The sequence below is a fragment of the Lytechinus variegatus genome, chromosome 2, assembly GCF_018143015.1.
Source record: "Lytechinus variegatus isolate NC3 chromosome 2, Lvar_3.0, whole genome shotgun sequence".
NCBI lineage: Eukaryota > Metazoa > Echinodermata > Echinoidea > Temnopleuroida > Toxopneustidae > Lytechinus > Lytechinus variegatus.
This window is the reverse complement of record NC_054741.1, coordinates 72,268,188-72,291,020: the sequence shown is the minus strand read 5'-3', so window position 1 is coordinate 72,291,020 and position 22,833 is coordinate 72,268,188. Positions and strand designations below refer to the sequence as shown.

General features: G+C 36.2%; 2 protein-coding genes across 2 annotated transcripts; both read right to left on the bottom strand.

The window, feature by feature from the left end:
- LOC121406946 (scavenger receptor cysteine-rich domain superfamily protein-like) lies at positions 1–9,371 on the bottom strand. Its single transcript, XM_041597821.1, has 6 exons — positions 9,368–9,371; positions 8,455–8,505; positions 6,246–6,575; positions 5,407–5,721; positions 1,131–1,451; positions 1–17 (listed from the first exon to the last, which is right to left on the bottom strand). Exons 1-6 carry the CDS (start codon positions 9,369–9,371, stop codon positions 1–3), a joined length of 1,038 nt encoding a protein of 345 aa, XP_041453755.1.
- Positions 9,372–16,826: 7,455 nt separating this feature from the next.
- LOC121406945 (G-protein coupled receptor GRL101-like) lies at positions 16,827–22,800 on the bottom strand. Its single transcript, XM_041597820.1, has 6 exons — positions 22,661–22,800; positions 21,937–22,008; positions 21,378–21,449; positions 19,304–19,375; positions 18,954–19,025; positions 16,827–18,442 (listed from the first exon to the last, which is right to left on the bottom strand). The coding sequence occupies exons 1-6, from the start codon at positions 22,798–22,800 to the stop codon at positions 17,266–17,268; spliced, it is 1,605 nt and encodes a 534-aa protein (XP_041453754.1). The 3' UTR covers positions 16,827–17,265.
- Positions 22,801–22,833: the final 33 nt, after the last annotated feature.

The following is a 22,833-nucleotide window of genomic DNA, read 5'->3' as shown; positions in this document are numbered from 1 at the left end:
TTAATGATCGCCCTCTCCTACATAAGGACCATAAAGTTAAAGATAAATGAAAGTCTGTAAAACCAGGCTTAATTGTCAGTATATCAACGAGGATTTAAATCTGGTACAGTTACATCAACTGAAATTTGTGAAATCTTGAAATCTACGCTGAAAAATGTTAACATTGAAGATCACCAACACAGATAAGCGCACGTGGGACAGTGTATGATTATTGCTTTGAATGTCTGGCCGGCGCTTGACCCAAATCCCGTGCTTATTTGCTAATTTCTCAGCAATTACACATTTTCTTCCAGAACCCTTTGGCACATATCTTTTATTTATGCAAACAGACACTTTGGTCGTAATTTAATTGGATTCCGTGCGAACTTATTTCAAAATCGTTACCACAACTGGCATTTATTTTTTAGCGACGGTTACCTTTTTGCCTACTTTGTGTTGAGGAACATGTTCTTACTGTCTTACACAATACGGCGCCGAAAGGACAGAGGATTAACATTTCAATTCATTTATTTGACATACTTTAAAAACATATAAATATATATACAAGTATAATATGATACAACAACAAAGGAGTAAAAGAGTTTAAATCACGGTATAAGCAAAAAAAAATAAAAGAAATGAAAAAAATTGTAGCGGATGTTGGAAGTCAGGAAGGCCATTGACCTGTCAAAGCCGACTCCCTTGCTTACTACATCATGGTACGATTAAAAATACAAGTAGAATAGTGGCCAAAAAATAACAGACACGAACAGGTCGACAGCACCCCCCCCCCCTCCCTCTGGAGCGTTGTGGCCCAGTGGATTAGTCTTCGGACTTTGAAACAGAGGGTCGTGGGTTCGAATCCCAGCCTTGGCGTAATTTCCTTCAGCAAGAAACTGATCCACGATGTGCTGCACTCGACCCAGGTGAGGTAAATGGGTACCGGTAGGAAGTAATTCCTTAAGAAGCTGTGTGCGCTATGAACGCCTAGCTTAGCCGGGTAATATAGGAGCGCCTTGAGCACCTAACAAGGTGGAAATGTGCGCAATATAAATATCCTATATTAAATAGGCAGTTGGCTGGCTAGCGCCACAAAGTGGCGCTGTAACACATTAGGCATACACTAGGCAAAGTGTAATAGCGATACGTACCTCCGGAACAAATGACTCGAGAAACTTCGGACACATTGCATTCATTTTCAGATCCGATTCCTACACCAGGGCAATCGAACAGTCTGGATTCATTTCCCGTGCATTCTACTCGGTCGAGTGTGACACCGTCATGACTGCCATCAGAAATATGATGATACACGGGAATGTGTAGTGCTCTTCCTAATTCCAGACTTCTGCAGACAACATCGGCGTTATTTCTGTTCCAGAAGTTTACACAAACTGATCTCTGCCGACCGTTATAGTAGTACATGACAACACCGTCCAAAGAGCTGTTTCCGTCTGTAAGATAGATGATCTCATCTATGACGCAGGAAACAAAGGCACATGGTAAATTAAATATCTGTGCTTAATAGAAGATACATGTAATTTACCAGCATCTTCACTTTAATCCATTAATTGTCAAATCATACCGTAACTGAGGCTGACTTGTATATCAAGATCATGAATCCTATTCCTAGTAAGAATACTTTCCGCTCAGTTAAAAATATTATTGGTAAAAGCTGAAAATATTGATAAACTTAAAGCAAATGTAAGGCATATACTGAATACATTTGACTTTCAGACGAGTATTATAGATTTCTGACCCAGAATTGTAAAGAGAACGTGGAGCGTTGTGGCCCGGTGGATTAGTCTCCGGACTTTGAAACAGGGGGTTGTGGGTTCGAGTCCCAGCCATGGCGTAATTTCCTTCAGCAAGAAATTTATCCACATTGTGCTGCACTCAACCCAGGTGAGGTGTATGGGTACCTGGCAGGAATTTATTCCTTGAAATGCGTGTGCGCTGTAATCATAGTAATTACGGCAGCCAAGCTACAGCTGGGGTAATAATATCCAAGTCCTTTGGAAGCGCATAGAGACATTATTCATAATTGTGATATGCGCTGTACAAGAACTGTTTATTATTATTATTATTATTGGATAAGCGTAAACATGGTTAAAAAAGATATAGGTTTGGAGCACAGTTTACACGCTGTCATTAAACTCTTCGGCCTAAGGTTCGGGTATTGTCGGCCTGAAAATGCGAGATTTTGAGGCAAAGTGTGGATTATTCAGTGCTATACACAGTGATTCAACTACAGGGGCACGAATGCCCCCCAAAAAATAAAAAAGGGGGAGAAAGGAGGGAGAAAGAAAGAGAAACATAGTTAAAAGAAATAATATTTTTTCATGGTTTCATGAAACATAATTTGCTTAGGGCCTACGTGCTCACCACCCATGCTGCTCGCATTGCTTGTTTAATGAGATAACTAATCACTTTCAAGAAAGTTTGAATGGCACTAGAACATCCCGTTTTCAAGTCAATATAGAACTTTCCTCGCACTTCGGATTTTTCTTTTATTCTATGGCACATGCTTCTTTTTCGTGACTACTTAGAGTGACTTCCACTTTTTAAGGTATGAATAAAAATAATTTTCAGTCCGCACTTCCAGTTCGCATTAGTGTATTAGTGAGATATACATGCCCTTCATTAATTCCTTAAAATAACAATACTCTTTGTGGTCTGAATATCACAAATTTCTGAAAGACAAAAAAAAGTCCTATGGAAATCTTTCAATGGTAACATGTGATCTATCAGAATTCTTTCCATGGACTCTTTCAATGATCTCTCCTGAATCTTACAGGGATCTCCGCAAAATCTTGAGAGACTGTTGAAAGATCATGGAAAGACTAGTAAGGACTTTGAAAATTAACAGAAAGACAGCTGAAAGACTGCTGAAGGACCACCAAAAGACCATTTTCCTGAAAGACCGCTGAAAGACCCTTCAGGAATCCTGAATGACCTCGTAGATCTTTGAAAGTTGATTGAAAGACCTTTGAAAGTTGAAGCAAGTTTCATGTTCTTACAGCAGTCTTTTAGAAGTCTTGCTCTCTGTGGAATGAGGTTTAAGTGAGATATAAGGAATTCCTACAAAAAAAACCTTGGATTGCCCTCTTCAGGTCTGAATATCACAAAATTTCAGCTCGCGCTTCGCGCTCGCAATATTTCATTAGTTTGATACGTATCACATTCATGATTACAAAAATTTCTTCATGTATTGAAGTGTAATTCTAAAAAAAAAAACGCTCTCGCTAGGCGCTTACACTAGTTGATTATGGTGAGATATGTATGACTTTCATGAATTCCTAAAAAATATATCTTAAATGTGTCTTTGTGGGATCAATACATACAACAATTTTAGCTGGCGCTTTGCGCTCGTATAAGTAGTTTAGTGAGCTATGTACTTAGCATGATTACAAAAATTGGATTATAATGAGATACGCAGCGTTATCTTCATTTAAAAAGAGCTTAAATTATCCAGTTTCATATCAGAATATCCACAATTTTTGCTTGCATTATTCATGTAGGAAGATGCCCTTTCTTTTCATTTTAACAAATATAAATAGAGCGTACCATTTTAGGTCAGAATATAAAACATTTTCCGCTCATAATCGTGTTCTGTGATTAGTGGCATAGTCTTTTAGATATATGTTTTAGGACATTGATGCTACTGAGCGCATCATAATCATCATCTCCAAAGATCGCCCACCAACCAATGAATAACTGTCTTTACCTAATCACGTGCAATGGTATTTTTATTAATTATTCTTATTAAATAATTAACTAATATTAAGTTATTTACCTTGTGTTGAGCACTGAACGCCGGCACCATCGTAATATAAGCAGAAATCGAACGTTTCAGATTTTGAACCATGACAATCGAATATGTTGTTTTCCCTTCCAGTGCACTGTGCATCAAGCAAATGTATGATATTTATTCCATATCCAAATTCAGGTATATCGAATGCCTTTAGAGCACCTGCAAATCCTAAACTTTTACAAATAACATGTGCGTTGTTAAGGGTCCAATCACGGCCACATGTTGTTCCCCAAGATGACCTTGCAAAGACTTCCACTCTTCCTTCACTGACGTTTCTACCGCCAACAAGACGAACTGCGGTGGAATAAAAAATGTAAACGATTCACATCTTCTGATTTATCAGTGTAGACTATTCTCATCTCATGAAACATGGCAAAGTACATTACATAATTGGTTCTTTTTGCAATAGTGATGAAGACCGTTACAAAGTCGAAAGGACGTACAGAAATGAAAATATGTTCATGGGAATACATGCAATACGAAGTAAAGAGCACATCCCCTAATGTAACACGTAAGTCCCAAAAGGCACACACACACCCTCACCCCACACACGCACACCCATGCACATTTATTTTAAACAACACGTGCAGATGTTGATATCAATAATGTTTCATACATTTTTATTCATATTTACGGATATCATATCATATAAAAGAACAGTGTAACAAATACGACCTTTCGAAGGTGCCGTAACCGAGAATCCAACCTCTGAGTTTCAGGTCTCAACCAGGCGCCCGGATAACTCGGCAACGGCACCTTCACGCCCAATAACGCACATTCACTATCCATGCACAAGTTCTAACGGAGAAGGAAGGAGAGTAGGCCAATCAACAAGGGATTTCTTCACGAGGTAAGTATTACCAATCTTCGTCAATTCATATAGAAAATTACATCAACGCTACTTTCATTACTCATCTTGCACTCCGATAGGATGTTTCCAAGCTGTAAGCTTCTTGTTTTTCAAAGGAATAAAAAAAATCTACCATGCCCAGGTCTGAAAAAGTTACCCTTTTGGGAACTTTTCTCACACTCCTCAACAATAAAGCCACGCCAGTTATGTAGTTTTAATGGTTGAGTCACCAATAGTGTATTGGTTCATGTAACCTCCACCAGCTAATGCTTTATCTTACATGACAGAGTGAAGTGCATCTCACAGTAGATGATTTAATTTCATTTATTTTTTCCTCGTGGCACAGCATGATGGATGTTGCCTCCAGAAAAAACGGTAAAGGGTGTTACGTCGAACACTCATAAAATAGGATGATACAATCAGCTACAGTTTTCAGTAATTAGGGAGTTTTCGCAATTATAACGCAGAAAATCTTTAATCAAAAGCCCTTCATTGAAAAAACAACCGTTGTCGAAAATCGGTGAATCAAAACAGCAGTGTCGACCAGGACTCTGGGCAAACGGCATATTTGCAATTTTCATCCAGTCCGATCGAGTCTTCGGAGGATCTGCTGTCCCGATCAAACTTTCGACAGAAACATCTTGGCTGTCCATTCTTATTTGACTTGCATTTTCAAAGGAATTGATACATTGTAGAAAGAGTCTGCGTAGTTATTGCGAAAATTCCATATTGATGCAAGTACCAGTACAACACAATTGCAACTTACTGCCATTAGAACACCGGACCATTGCAAATTGGGTCGAATTGCACGGTTGCGGATTATACCACGGACATTCTAGTATACTCGATTCATTCCCTCTGCAATGAATACCATCTATCATATATTCCTCGGCCAGTCTCTTGATATTGCTAGCATCATTCGGATGTTGGTCAGTATCGAGAGCCCGACCTATACCTAGGTATTTACAGACAACATGTCCGTCGTTGATGTCCCAGTGGTCATTGCAAACTGGTCTCCATGAGTCATTATAAAACACCTCTACTACACCTGCCCAAGGGTATCGGCCACCAGTCAGACGAACTATAAAGTATAATTGAAACAACATTGATTTAATGGTAGTGCGTAAAGTGGCAATGTGCTATCATTTTTATTACATAAAGAGATTCCACCAATACTTTTTCTCCAATTACATTGGATACGAAACTGATGTTGCAGACTGCCCGCCTTTTTATGTTGGAATGTTGTTGGTTTTTTTTAATGTACAAGTGATTTAGAGGTTTAATATCATTCGAAGCGACATATAGGCGTGTATACCAATAAGGCAGATTACCACTTTGAAGTATTTAATTCCGATTTTGGAACCGCATCTGGGTCGAGTGTGATTTGATACCAGTACTTTTGCCATGGATATTGATATCTATTCTTCTCAATTCGCGTGACATGGGATAAACGGATTTTAGTATCTTGAATGGTTTATTCATGATACAGCCCTTTTTGCTGATAATGTAGTATGTAACATTTCCTGATCAGGTAAACAAAAACTTATATGACTGACCCCCTAGTTTCCAGCATTCAGAGAAAATTTGGTAATATCAGGAGCTTACTTGTAAAATTGGTGCATGTTGCTGAAGCCTTTAATGAAACTCGACACTCTTTCGGTGCGTTGGTACGGCTGTAGTTGCACTCTGCGAACGAGGACTCGTAGCCCGAGCATCCTACGTCAAACAATACATTAGGTGAAGCTGGTTTATAATCGTCAACGTTGGTCGCGTAAAACGAGCCGCTGAATCCCAGACCTCTGCAAGCTACATCTGCATCACGCCTATCCCAATTAGAGAAACAGATATCGCCCCATGACCCGTTCAGAAACACCTGTACTATTCCCGAAGAAGGCAACACATTCTCATAGGGATCGACAAGACGCACTGCCCATTCTGTAAGGAAGGTAACAATGATAATAATTATTATAATATCACTTAAGCTTATTATGGTAATATACATGTCTTGTTTTTCCTACCCGCCAAATTTATTATCCATAGCAATATCTAGTCTTATTTTACAGGTTCCTATTTATTTCTTTATCAGGTGTTTCATGGACAATGGACAAATCTGACGATCGAGCTCTCATCCAGTTTCCGCAGCTGGAAGTCATGAGACCAGCTGAAACTTGGCACTCTTGATGGGTTACCCATCCAATTTCTTGGAACGATTTGTGATAAGAATGGGGTTCATCACTATTAGCATGAGACCAAGGAACATTAAAACAATGGAAGCATCCCGTGCCATCAATATCAAAGAAGGCGAACTGTTTGTCCATTATTTTTTTTCATTAGACACTGTGATACAGGAACCTGCAATATCAGATTAGATCCGATTGCTTAGATATTGCTATGACCAAGAAATCTGGCGGGTAGGATTAAGAAATGTGAATGGATAAAATTTGGTCTTTATGTCTTAATTCGTTCCACATGACATGTTGTTAGACTCAAAACATTTCAGTCATCTACCGTACAATCAAACTGATAGTAATTCGCCTTAAGTTTGTATTGTCATGATAATAACTAAACATGGTTTTCTTCTGCATAATAATTGCTTTTCATTTCATCTCTCTCTGTTCCTCTCGTCTGTATAACATACAATAAGACGTTCTCGTAAGAAGGTCTCATAAAATAGAAATATAAAAAATAAAATAAAAAAATTCACAATATGATAAATAGCACGTTGTTTAGCCCAGAGTTTAACCCTGTCACGGTAACAACAAAAAGTTGTTTAAACTTTTTTTGAAAATGTTTTAAACTTTGACTAGTTTACACAGTTTAAACAGTTGTTTAAAAGGTAGCTGTTCGAGTGACGGGCCCTATGTTTTAAAAAGCGTTCTTTGCGTCAGATGTCACCCCTAAAAGGAACAATAAACTCACCATCGGCGACATTTCGATGAGGCAAGAAGAGAGACGCATGTTTTCCAGATGTTACGAATATTAATATGTAAACCAAATGACACCAACAAATTACATTTGATTTGTAGGGATCCATTCATAGCGTTCATTTAGACCTGATGTCTTGATGTAGGATCTTCACTAGCGGATTTTCAACATGATTTTTAAAAGAAATTTACTGTGTGCATGTATATAAATGCTTTTCTCACAACAACCAACTGTCATAAAACGATGATGGTTGATGCAGCAAGGAGTGCGCTCCAAAAAAAGGTTCGCTTGTGAATTGACATTAATTAAATTAAATCATACGTTAATGTATTCAACTGAAAAGATGTGACGGTAATAAATTCACGTACAAGTAAAGTTGTAGGCGTCTACAAATTTTCTTCAACTAAATTCAGAATCATTTATTTGGTTCTCTGAAAAAAGAAAACACTGGAAAGGCGAATGAGATAGAAATTGGGAGCAAAGGAAGATTAAGTTAAATTCATGGCAGACATTTTTTTTGTTAGAGATATCTCTACTTCTCGAGATGGAAATGTAAACAAATAATATACAGAAGGACAACTTTCATCCCATCACACTCCGTCCTCATATGTTCTTGTCATACCTGTATAGTTTGGTGTCGCAATATTTGCAATCGCTGAAATTGATCGCGTGATGCTTCAAGAATTCTTTATGCTCCATCTAGCGAAATGAATAAACAAAAAAATGGAAGATAAAACGTACCAAAGGGGGAAAGTGGTACTCAAGGGGAAACGCGTGCCGAATTGATCTTAGAGACAGTGGATGCAAAATATGTTTGACGTATCTTTAACTGGCCCAGTTCGTGAGGAAATAAAGAGAAGCAGTATTTTTAATTAAATCTCCCATTTACCACTTGAACCTAAACTAACATTGAGCCCATTTGCTGTTCTCTTGTTTTGGTCTGGAGAACAAGAAGTACATGATGTAATGTAAAAACAAATTTAACTAGAAACGATAAAAACCTTTCGGATTTTGCACTCATCTATCTATCCACCGAATATCTTCATGTATAAAGAGAGAGAGGGGGGATGCAGGGAGGAGAGAGAGAAAGACAATGCATGCCGTAAAAATGTAATTTTAAGGATATGGCATAGTTTCGGATTTTGCACTCATCTCAACCGAATATCTACCCATATGTAAATAAATAAATGTATATATATATACATATATATATATATGTATATATATATATATATATATATAAAGAGAGGGGGAGAGATGGTGAGAGAGGGGGCAAAGGGGGAGAGATGGAGAGAGAGAGAAAGACCATTCATGCCGTAAAAAGTATAATTTTAAGGATATTGGTACTCTCATTTACTACTCTATTTGGTCACATGGAAAATGATCTAGCCATTCCAATCTGATTGATTTTGATTTTAATCCTCCGTGAAGTTACTGTCTTTTATATTATTATGCATTTAAAGTATTATGTGATGATTCCGTTCGGCGACAATCAAGCACCACATTTTCAGTCTTCTAAATGCTCTTTGATTTTCCCAAATTCAATGACTCACATTCCTTAATATCTGAAACTGATCTAATCAGATTTGAATAGATTTCCGGGTCCGATTGCCCTCAAAACGAATCTACTACAAAATAATCTGATTCCTCAAAGTCGAAGAGAACAAATGCTACTTTATTATAATGTTAACTAACGCTAACACTTTTATGTCAAATTTGCTACAGTGCAAGAGCCAAATCAGTTAAGAGTGGGCATTTTGTCCACCCCGTCACCCGTGGTTTCCTATGTTGAAAGACCTTACCCATCCTTACCCACTTTTTTTTTATGTGTTCCTTAGATATTTTAAGATTTCTTGAACGATGTCATTTTCCCACAAGGGTGCTATAAAAATACACTTTTTTTAGAAAAAGTGCGGGTACGATGCGACGTGGCATCCTTTTAGCGATTACTACAAAATCAATGATTTAAAAATGATTTTGTGTGAATGATTTTTTTACTTAATTATTATTCCAGAAGATATTTGATACTTCCGATTTTTTGGACAGCTCTTACCAAAGAGTACTAGGAAATAATATACGTAATTTCTTTTTCTCATCCGTCCATGACATCCAAATTAAGCTTGATTCATGCAATGTATCTTTTATTGTAAAAAAGAATCTGTATGGGGACTTTTTTCCTCATTCTTTTATCTTCTTTTTGCATGCAAACCAAAATTACAAAGATACCCCCTAAATATTTGACATTATCCTAAGGAAAAAAACGTACTTGTACACGAATCGATATTTGGAAGTGTTTACAGGAGAGGAAGTAACTGGAAGAAAAAGTGACTGGGAAAAAATATTCGATGAGTGGATCAAATGTGGAAATTCGAAGATGGCGCACTTAACAGACCTCAGAAAGTTGATATCAATTTCAAATAAATGAACACTCGATAAATTTGCAAAGTATAGATGAAGAGCTCATTTGCAAAAGGTTTCACGGGCCTAATCACTAGTGGCAGGCCATAAATACTCATTCGAGCCAACCCATTGCTATTTTTTTTATTTTGATATGGCTGATTGACAAAGTGTATGCATGTGATTGTCCATTTAACACTGATTCTATTTTTGGTAATTACTGAACTTCCTTTTCCCAAATTGGGAAGAAATATCACCAATTTTGGACTATATTTTCACTGGCGGAAGGATTAGGGCTATTTTGCTGTTTGAGGTGATGAATCTGCTCCCCCCGAAGGTGTCTTCAAACACGCCAATTTATTTTTAAAATGAGCCGGTCGAGGGACCCTTTTCTGGTCAGATATGGATTGCCAGATATAAATCCTATCCACTGGTAGTGAACATTCAACCCCCGAATTTCATCCTTATTTTTTATGAATTTTTTAAAGTGCCAATTTAACACATGAGTCTATGGGGAATGAATTAGGCCTGTGAAACCAAAAGGGATTAGATCCATTGTTCATCAAATTTGATTTTGTAGTCCCAATGTATAGATTTTAAGTCGCTCTATATAATGATACCAAAGAAAAGTTGAAATTCCCATTGGAAATTGAACAAAAATGGCAAAGAAAAATTGCTTTTCAAGAGGGGTTAAATCCATTTCAGTTTGTTAGCAAAACAGGCCATATCCACAAAGGTAATTTTTGGAAAGAAATATTTTTTTACAGTATGAAGACATGCAGATTTTTTTTACTACCAAATTTTGTGTTTACATGGTAGGGTATCATAAAAAAATTGTTTCACCTGAGAATATTGCAATATAGGAGAACAAAAGTGGGATTTTCTCGGAATGGTCAAAAGTGGATCTAACCCCTTTTGCAAACAAACTCTTCAAATATACAAGTCATCATTTAAATACACGGCAGTATTTTTATCACTAGACCATGAAGCCTCCATGACAGAGGTTCAAAAGACAAAAGGACGTGCTACTATATTTTCATATTTATTTATTATAAGTATACAGTTTAAGCAGAATTGCGTTTTCCAAATGTCAAACAAACAGAGTTTATTATTCGTTTTTTTTTAGGCTAATCAAATTGACCAGGAAGTCTAATCTAAATTTATTTGAAAATTATTTTTATACCTTTAAGATATACTGTTTGTCGAAGATGGTATATATTATGTAGATAGTGATATCAGATTTGCATTTTGCATGTTAGAATTAATATGACTAATAATATTGTAGAAATAAGTACCTTGCCTTTAAATTTTATTCTTGGGAAATATTTTTCACCTATATATCACTTTCTACCCCCTCACTGAAATTCATTGTAATCTTTGAAAAAACGATGTCAAATGGCTCAACTTGCCCCATATGCGGCTTAAGTAGTGCCACCTTCTGGGGTAAGTTGAGCCGCCAAAACTTTGTACAAAATGTATGCGGGAAGAGGCAGCATGTCATTTTTTCTATTTCAAGTCTTTTTACTTGCTAATTCTCTGTAAATACTAACATTCTATAAAAGTAAAAGAACTGTCCTGTGAATTTGCACCTTTCTGCCTGCATATCAATGGCTTTTCATTTTTTTTTAATTATTATTATACATTACCATAAGAATTACATGGCTCAACTTGCCCCATATTGGCTGGGTCAAAGTACCCTATTTTCACATCCACACATTTCTTATGCATCCATCATTTAAAAGACTATGACAAGAATGAAGATCCATACCTGGACTAACAATATTGTTCTTATTTCTTTATTAAATTTAAAGACGTATGTGGGTGAAAAACACTCATCTATTTTACACCCTTTTTACTTTTTTGGCTAAAATTTGTATATTTCCCGTTTAAAAAATTACTTTTTGTTTCAAAGTCAAAAACAATGTGGTTGGGTAAAGGAAAATGTCTGACTCATTCATTATTGGCCTGGGGATGGTGGCTCAACTTGCCCCTATGCTCAACTTACCCTGCCTTCCCCTAATTGATGAAAAGTACATGTTTAACGTTTTAAATAAAACATTTCGAGTAATTCCTTTTTTTATGCAAGCAATGATACTAATTATTAAAAATGTGATTGTGTCATGACTGTGAATTTTGGTAATGTTTGTAGTAAAGTTTTTACAGACATATTTGAATCTGATGTGATTATTGATGTCTAGGATCGATCTTCAGCATCACCATCCAAAAGACGCGAACCAGGACTTGAACCACGAACCTCGGCATTAATTCGGAATCTACCCCAATGTAGCTTTACTTGGATTAAAATGGCACACAACTCCTTGTTGTGTCGTCTTGGCACTTCGGGTTGTGGTCTTGAGATCTATGATAGTCATTCAGCAATTTATGGAAAATTCGAAAATGGAGTATAAGTGTAACATCCAACGCCCGTTAAGAGACAAGGAACAACTAAAAAAATCTTAGTCGAAAATCTTTTAACCGAGACAGCAGAGCTGACGACAGATTGCCAATATGTTGTTTGTCCAGAATCTAGGACTAAATTGCTCTTTTGATTCCCAATTATTGTCCGTCCCTATGCAGAAAACTCCCTAGTCTCAATAAAAAGTGATAAAAACTATCTTTAATGTATCCTTTGATTCGTGTCAGTAAATTATCATCGTCCATTGATTGTTATATTTATGTATTTAGTGAATATGGTTAACTTGTTTTACATGGGTGGCGAAACACCAGAAGACAATGAATAATTTCTCCTGTTATAACTGCGTTTATGGTAATGGATTGAGCACACACATTTTTAAAGGCGAAATGATATGGAATACGGTAAGCATTCAGGTTATAGGTTCCTTCAAAACTAAACAACCAAAGAGTGTGTACCTTGAAATAAATAGTAAAAAACAAACAATTGACTATTATGGAGAAGTAGACGAGTTGAGCACGAATCGCTGAATATCTGATTATTTTTCTACCGTTGTCGATCCATATTCATGTGTGCAAAGAAACCTTTACCAGTCTGTCCTACAAGCCTCTCTTTCACGAGCCAGATAAACTCTTCACCTTTCATCAGCGGCTTATGTCGAAAGGGTGGGTGCTGTCGCGTTAGGGTGCGTCAACGCGAACGCGAAGATTCGTCCAAAGCACCCCCGGTTTGGCCGAAAGGGTGCGTTGGGAGCGCCACGTCGCGTCGCGTTCACTGGAACGCGCCCTTTCGTCCAAAGCCCCCCCGGTTTGGACGAAAGGGTGTGTTTAATAATAATGAATAAATAAATACAAATTTTTATAAGAAAGCTGAATATAAGGTATTTTGTCAAACATTGCCAATTTGCACGTAAAATAGTGGATTTTCAATCATTTAAAGCATTGACAATTTGAGGAAAAGAAAGAAAAGTTCAACTAAGAATAATAATGATAATAATAATAATGATAATAATAATTATGATGATGAAAATAATAATGACAATAATAATAATAATATTAATAATGATAATAATAATGATAATAAAATCAGATACCCACCCTTGCAATAAGCCACTTGGCGCCAATTTTTCACTCCAACTTCATTTCCATAAATTCACTCTTTGGGGTGAAAATTATTATTATTATCATTATTATAAGTATTATTATTATTATTGTTATTATTTTTATTATTATAAGTATTATTATTATTATACAAACAACACGCACATATTATTATCATTATACACACAACACGCACACATACACAACAGATACATCTCACAAAATATACTGAGGCAGGGTCTCAAGTGTAAAATATAGTAAGGTATAGGTCTGAAGAGTTAGTTAACCGTTGTGAAAGCTGACCCGACATCAATTTTGGTCTTGCCCTTCCAGGACACATCTGCCGTAAGTTTTATAATTTGGGGGACACCAAATATCTCCAGGTATACGAATGTTTTCCTTTGTAATAAATACACACCTGCAAAGTATACAATAAAGGTAAGTTACTTTTTTTATTTGAAAGTACCTTGAAATCAGTCATAATTTTTACATGTATCAATATTACACCATAAAACATTTCCACCGAAAAATCCTCATGCAGCATGCCGTCGTTGTTTTTTTTTTACCATATTTTTTTACCATTTGTGCCATATGATGATTTATGTTCCTATGCAAATTTCACATATCACTCGTCTTTTTTGTTTGTTCAGCTTTCTTATAAATATTTGTAGTTATTTATTCATTATTATCAAACACACCCTTTCGTCCAAACCGGGGGGGCTTTGGACGAAAGGGCGCGTTCCAGTGAACGCGACGCGACGTGGCGCTCCCAACGCACCCTTTCGGCCAAACCGGGGGGGCTTTGGACGAATCTTCGCGTTCGCGTTGACGCACCCTAACGCGACAGCACCCACCCTTTCGAAATAAGCCTTCATCAGCAGGGTCTTATTTCTCCTTTCTGTTTCCTTTCTAAATCACTTTCTCTTAATAATCTTCTCGTCTGCTGACATTGATCAAAGTTAAGATTATAATCAACACTAATACTCACATGTTACCATGTTTGATGAGTAGAAACCAGACCCTAACCGAAGTTTAAACATTACACTGTATCTACAAAATGTTCAAACACTAATCCATAACTTATGAACAATGAACCACGTCGTATTGGGTAAGTCAGCTAGGCTCTTAGTTAAGTTGTCCATATCGAATCCACGTTTTCCACAGATATTTTTACCCAAATGATATGCGATGGAAAGGTGCGTGATCACTTCTGCTTCAGTGGTTGAAAAGATGAAGTTGTAATGAGTTGGACTTTTCAAAGATTAGAGAAGAACATGTTTACAGGGGTCGCTAGTCATTGGATCGGTTTTATTTTCAGCTTTTGATATCACATGCGGGTAAGTAAATCAATGGAGACTATTTCTGTCATTCATATTCTGTGTGAAATTACAAATTCTACTTGAATATAGCAGAAATATTGAAAATACAGACGTAGATTTTTTGTAATTGTGATTTTTTTTATTATTTTGATTTCAATCTTTTTTATTCAGATCAACTTTGTATTTGAGTTGAATCGCTGTTCAAATCAAATTTATAAAAATGAAAAGGAATAAACAAATGATTACACAGGAAGTACTATACTGTCTGACTGAGCAAATAGTAAAAAAGTAAAGGTAAACATGGAGTGTGTTACATTAAATAAATTTCAACTGATCTCGTAACATTACGACAACAGACGATACTCTAGAGAACTATATTGTTAGAATGAAATTTTAATGAAGTATCCCTCGATGACATGTAAATTTTTATAGGTATAAACTCAAATAATGAACACAGTGTCCCGCAGTGTGTTCACAGTGGGGAACACAATCTGAAATCACCTTCACACTGTTGACGTTGAGCATTGAACAGCGTGAATCACATATTCACATACTTGACTATATGAACATGTTAGGAACAGTCACACTGTCAAAGTGTGTCCACAGTGTGACAATATTTTCACACTGTTAAATATGAGCACGTCAGCAGTGTGAATCACATTTTGACATACTCGACCATAATGAACATATGAACATTCACACTGTCGAAGTGTGTCCACAGTGTGAAAATATTTTCACACTGTTGAATTTGAGCGTTTTTAAGAATGAATAATATTTTAACATAGTCCGCTATGTGAACACAGGAAATTATTCAATTCAATTTTAAATTTATGTATATTTTGCCAGTACCATCCAAATTATTTATACGGTGTGTAAGGGAAATTGATATTTGTAATAATTGTGAGCAAAAGGGGGATCTAAATACATGTCTTTCACTTTTTGTGAGTCGGTTTTATTCAACACTATGTATATGGTGATACTGAGTGTCTGCTGTGATTATCTCTTTATCAGAGTAATGCTGTATATAAATAAGGAACCAAAGCAAAAAATTTGAAGTGATATTGAATGGAAAATAGACAATTGAGAATAGAGATTAATTTACAGAACATTGAATAGTAATTAATATACTAAAAAATATTTTTTTCAAACAAATCGTGTAAGTTTCGTAACAAGAAAACTCAGTCATTACGACTCCACAAGGTTCAATTTTCGGACATATGCTTTTCGATATGCTGTGTTTTCACATCATTAGCAGAATTATGCCAGATAAAAATTAGGAACCAATGCAAAAAAAACCCGAAATTATATGAAATTGTTAAAAAAGAGAATAATTGACAGAAGATTGAATCGTAATAAATCTACTGAAAGATAAGTTTGTAAAACAAATCGTATAAGTTCCGAAACACAATCACCCATGACAATTCCTCAAGGTTCCATTTTTGATCTATGCTTTTCGCTATACATTAAGACCCTGCAGCTATGTGTTTTATCTCACAGTTACTATGCTGTATGAGTATAAATATTTCATATGACATAGAAATTCGTTTTTATACAGCTATACTGAAATAAATTTCAACCTAAAAAGGCTGTCATACCGGAACGTTAGTCAGCGTATCTGTAGGGGCTGTACGAGTGGGCTGGCTTTGGGAGCTCAAACAGAACTGAATAATGCAGAACCCAATTCGTGCCTTTATTTGCTCTTACATGAATATTTTTCCTTTTTTTTATTCGGTTGCTACCTCGCAATATATTGAGTCAATTTAGAATGATTCAAGCGCGAGTATAGCATAGTGTTACCCAACTACTTCAGCAACCGCGTCGCGGAACTCTTTCAAGAAGAAATACAACATTTATTGTCAAGTGCCCTTCATAAAAACCAGCATCCCCCTCCCCGCCACACCGTGAAATGAAATTGCAGACCCTGTGTCAAATAGGTGCAATGGTTGTAAATTACATTTTATCAGGTTAGTTTTAACATGAATGTTTTTTTTTACGTTACAAGTAAATTATCGCCAATACGGTGTAAGGGGGGAAACTGATGTTACAGACATCTTTGGCTAAAAAAATACATTTATGTGCTCAAGAACCTTTAAAAGTTCCATATACGAAACCTTTAATTCTAAGAGTGTAATATTGATAATAATAAGAAGAATTTAGTATAGAAATCGCTATTTCTTAGTATGCCGCCACACGTAGGCAACGACAAGCCGTTTCCTTAATCGCATTTCTTCATATCAATAATTGTCTATTAACAAAACAATTTTTTTTTGTTTAAAGAAACTGAATTCTTGATATCAAGGACGTCCGCACAGGCTGAGTAAGACGTATGGGTATGACAGCCCCTTAACATATTATTACAGTAAACCTATACTGTATAGTATCATAAAGAAGATCTAGTGTCCATGTTCAAACAACGATGCGTCCTCAGAAAGCAACTTGCGTATGTGCGGGCATCGGGAATCACCAATTTTCTAGTCAGTAGCATCAGTTGGCGCGGAAGGCTGGTTTCCTGTTTGCTTGTTTTGGACCTGTTGCAAACCAACTCGTTTTTCCTTGCTCTCCATCTTCTTCCTTTTCTTTTTCATGGCATCGATGTGCACTATGAAGGTGTACAAGAAAGGGTTGATTGACGAGTTGATAGGGACAATAAGAATTACTGTCCAGGCGTAGAGGGAAGGAGGGAGGGTGACGGCGCCACTTTGAGAAATAATTCCCATGATGATGACCGGCATCCAACAGGCAAGATCAGTAGCAACGAGTAGCGCCATACGAACAGCCAACTTGGTCTCTTGCTTATTGGATTTGCTCTTATGGGCTTTCTCCGAGGCTTTAGAGGACTCGATAAAAATCATGATATAACAGATCAAGATGAAAGCGAAGGAAACCAGATTAAAACCAATAAAGATTATGATGGAGAATAGCCATGGAGGTCTTGAACTGACATCAGTGATCTTGTAATTTACCTGATATTCAAAGAAGAAATCTCCAGTGATTTCCAATACCCCTGTGTCCACAGCTTCGACATGCAGCGGGAGACCAAGGCACACATCGGAAAGTCCGTATACATCAGGTTTGTATGATGTAATAATCACTAGCCCTAGACTCAGCAATATGGTGAACACCCAAACTGAACCGACAAGAATCATGGACCCCTTATGCTGAATTTTGAGCTCTGGCCTGAATGGGAACACGATGCATATGAACCGATCCACTGTGATCAAGGTCAGGGTCAAGACCGATGCCTCACTCGATAGGAATCCAAGGAAACCAGCGAACCGACACATATGAGAATCCCTCCATTGAGGAGCCCTGAGGTAGAACCCATCCCCATACCTCAGATCGGCTGAAGTTATAATTATCATGTAAAGCCCCATCAAAATATCAGCCAATGCTAGACTACTTATCATAGTATTCTGGACCTTGTTCTTTTGCTTTTTCCTATCCCGCAGTCGAATAAAGAGAACGGCACCATTGCCACATAAAGCCAGCAACCCCATGATCCAACCGGCAAATCTCAAGGCCAAATTTGGATATAACCTACTACACGTATCCAAGGGGCTGGTCTGAGATGTCGTAGCGCAGGTGACGTTTAAGCTGACGTTTTTCTTGTCATTTAGAAGACAACACAGGCGATTGTCAGAGGTAGACCTGGATGGATATTGAAAAATCGATTGTAACATGAATTATTGCTTGCAACGAATTTTTTTTTTAAATTTACATACATCTGTTTTTTTTTCACTCCGAAGAGCAAGCTACAAACTAATATTACTTAAAATTGCTTTAGAAGTTCAGTGAACTGATTGATGTTTACTAACCGTACTAGTCAGGAGTTATTTAGTTCTAATAAATTACTAGAATATAATCAAATATGATTAAAATACACTTCATAAAATCATGTTTTCATAAGAAGTTCTCATCATAAATTACCATACCTAATATGGCATATTATTTTCACATTAGATTTACGAGTCACCTACATGTGGCCAGATTGAAAATGCAATGCATATTGCTTTTTTATGATAATGTTTTTTAAGTAGCCTACTGTTCCAACAAAATTTAATTCAATAAACAACTACCCAACATACCCGAGGTTCAAAATGGGCATTTACACAAAGGTTTTTATATACTTATTGTAAACAAAATCGGGAAATTTCCTTACATCTTCTCCAGGGAATTCAACCCAGCAAGTGCATCCGGGTTTACAGGTCCTAGTTCAGTTCCAAGGAAGAACCTGTCCACAATCAAAATAAAGAACAGCTTTTGCATATTGTATATAGGCCTACAACAATCATGATAATTCCATTTTAAATAGTGAGATCCTAAGAAAATCAATTACCAAAGTTAACAGTAAGGAGTAAAATACTTCAATACCATTATGTTGCTGGAAAAGAAGTTTTGAATAATTTGTGCATAGATGATACCATTACATATTGGTGTGTAAATCATGATGAATTCCAGATTTGAAAAAATGTTTCATGCATGTGCAATAGTAGCGTTGACATTACTTACAGATATTTAAGGGACTTCAATGATCCAAACGCATGTCCGTCTATAACGTGTATAGAGTTATCAGTTAGAAGACTGCATGAAAAAAATAATAGATTTAGGAGTGTACGTATATATATATATATATAATATAGATACATACCTAAATAAATATATTATATAGATACATACATAAATAAATATGATACATGATGAAACGAAAATTAAACTACATTTGAAATAACCATGGTGCGCACGTTGCGTTACCGATCTATTGCACCGGCGCGCCGGCTCCATTGCTCGAGCGTGCAATACAGTGAGAGAAGGCGGGGTAAAGTGTGACACCTTTTGGTTATTGCATGCTAGAATTGATATGGTTAATAATCTTGTAAAAAATAAGTACCTTGCCTTAAAATTTGATTTTTCTTAAATATTTTTCACCTATATATAACTTTCTACCCCCACACTGAAAGTCATTGTCACCTTAGAAAAAAACGATGTCAAATGGCTCAACTTGCCCCATCTTTGGGGTAAGTGAGCCACCTTCTGGGGTGAGTTGAGCCACAAAAACTATGTACAAATTGTATGGGGAAGAACCAGCGTGTCATTTGTTTTATCAAAAGTCTTCTCAGATTCACTTGCTAATTCTCTATAAATACTAACATCCTCGAAAAAGAAGAGAAAAGTCGTGCTAATTTGATCTTTTCTGTCTGCATATTGATGGTTTTTTTAAGGTTTGTTTTTTGTATGCATCACCATAAGAATTACCTTGGCTCAACTTACCCCATGTTGGCTGGCACAACTTAACCCAGTCCGAACTTAATGCGGCAATTTCGCATCCACACATTTCTTATGCAAGCATCATGTAAAATGACTATGACAAGAATGGAGATCCATACCTAAGCTAACAATGTTGTTCTTATTTCTTAATTATATTTACAGATGTGTGTGTGTAAAAAGCACTTTTTCACACCCTTCTTTTTAATTATTACTTACTTTTTCAAAGTTCAAAGCAATGTGGTGGGGTTATATGCAATGGGTCATCGATGGATAACACCACCACGATATCTGACTCATTCATTATTGGCCTGGGGGTGGTGGCTCAACTTACCCCACCTTTCCCTAGACTTTTGCAAGGCTGGCCTTTGTTACATGGGCATAATTACAACTGGCAGGCAAAAGATATTCATTCGAGCCAACCCATTCTCAATTTTTCAATTTTATATTTTTGATTGAGAAAAGTGAATGAGTATGATTATTAATCTGACACTGATACTATTTTTGGTAACAACTGAACTTCCTTTTCCCAATTTGGGAATATATATCACCAAGTTTGGAACTAAATTTGACTGGTGGAAGAATAAGGGTCATTTTACTGTCTCATGTGCTGAATTTGTTGTTGGTGTTTTCTTGGGTTTTAATGCGCGTACCATTCAGGTGAATATTTGATCCTGTTAAGCATAGTCTTCATAAATGCCGATTTATTTTTAAACTGAACCGGTCGAGGTACCCTTTTCTGTACGGTCAGATATGGAATGCCAGATATATTTCCTGTCGACTGGTACTAAACATTCGACCCTCGAATTTCATCCCTATTTTTTTATGAATGTTTAAAGTGCCACTTTAACACACGAGTCTATGGGAAATGTTTTAAGCCTGTGCAACCTCTTGTTGAAGGTTGCAATAGCCGACTATTGCAAGAATGTCATGAGCTGGCGTGCTTTAGATGATTCCTCTGAACATGCTGAATGTCATGTGACACGCATTCATCCAATCAGCTGTCAAGAATTTATGTATGTGTTGTGTAAACAGGGATACATCATGAGTGGAGCTTCTAATAAATATAATAATACTCTATTTCAAATAATTTGATAAACATTATTGGAGTTTATACGTAACAAACCTAATTCACTGGGTATTACCATGGACCTATTACGAAACTTGACCTATTAATTTTCCATTACTATCATCATCAATACAATATCATCCAACAAACTTTCCATTCTTGTCACAATCATTAATGCATTAATGTCATTGCTATTACTGTTATAATTATCGTAAGCGTCGTTAATATTATTGTATCGTTATATTGACTTACAGATACTGGAGAGACGAGAGACCGGAGAATATCCCACTTCTTAAATACTTGATTGAATTCGAAGACAAATTCCTGGCGGGTGGGGATTAAAGTATACCATGAATTTAATAAAAATCTGTTTCTTCAGTCCATGGGTACATCTTTGTCACATTGGTGATTTTTTTCATTTGTGTTTCTGGGTAAGTAACGAATCGAAGAACGTGGAGGGAAGTGTGTTCCAGAAACGCATTTTGAGGAACAATAACTAATCATGTACTTGAATCTATCTTGTAAAATGAGGTTGAGCATGTAATTAATTTCGTATCATAAATTTCAATTTCAAAATGTCACTTTGAATAACGATTAAAAAAAGAAAGAAAAGGAAGGAAGTAAGGTTGTGACTAAACAGGGGTTTGCGGTTTGCTAGAAAAAGCGATACAGGTTTTGTTCAGTAGGATAAGATTAAATCAAGAATAATAATTGTACATTTACAACATTCTTTGAAAACACAGTCCCCTTCCTCCTTTAATCACTTATCTATTGCACATATAAGAAAAGAGTTTATATTTCAGGGACTTACAATATTTGAAGGTCTCCCAGTTCTGAAAATGCTCCAACTTCAATATCGCTGATGTTGTTCGATTGCAAGTACCTAATTGTGAAAGCAAAAATTTCATTAAGTCACTCATCTCATCGTAAGAAGCATTTGCATCACGAGCTAAACGAAGTAAGAGTATGAGAACATGCCGAAAAGCGGCCGAATACAGAAGACACGTCTCATTTGTTTTGTCTGGTAACAATACAAATTATGAAAAACAAATTTTCCCTAGATCCTATGAAAATCAGATTGATCTAACAATTTATTTTAGTGCAGGGGTCATTAATTATTAATTATGTCAAAGATGGCATATTTATTTGACATGTACATCCCAAAGCAACCATTTCGAATTATATCATAAAATATTCATTAGTGAATTCATTTGTTAAATCATAGATTCATTAATTATAAATCAGGGCTTGATTATCTATGTCTTATTTCAATATCTTATATTTTTATCAACTGTTTGTGTTTTGTATCTTTGTAAATCGTATGCAATTAAGCCGTACGGCTGCTATTTGCAATGTTTTTTATACCGAAATAAATAAAAATGACAATAGACGATATTGTTTTATCTGTAAGGCGCGTTTCTTGTATGAGATGACATCCATGATTTTATGAGCCCCCCCCCCCCCGAAAAAAAATCCCGCGGTGCTCCATATAACTTTATAATTCATCCCCCATTTTACATTAATGTATTCCTTACAAAAACTGTAATTTCTGCAGACCGTCAAAAACTCCTTTCTGAATGCTTCGAATCTGGTTGTGAAAGAGAGCCCTAATCGGAAAAAAAACATGAACAACGATAACGACTACTGTAGATTTTATTTCATGAACATTTATCATGTTGCATAATGTTTTATTCAATTTTAACTCTAT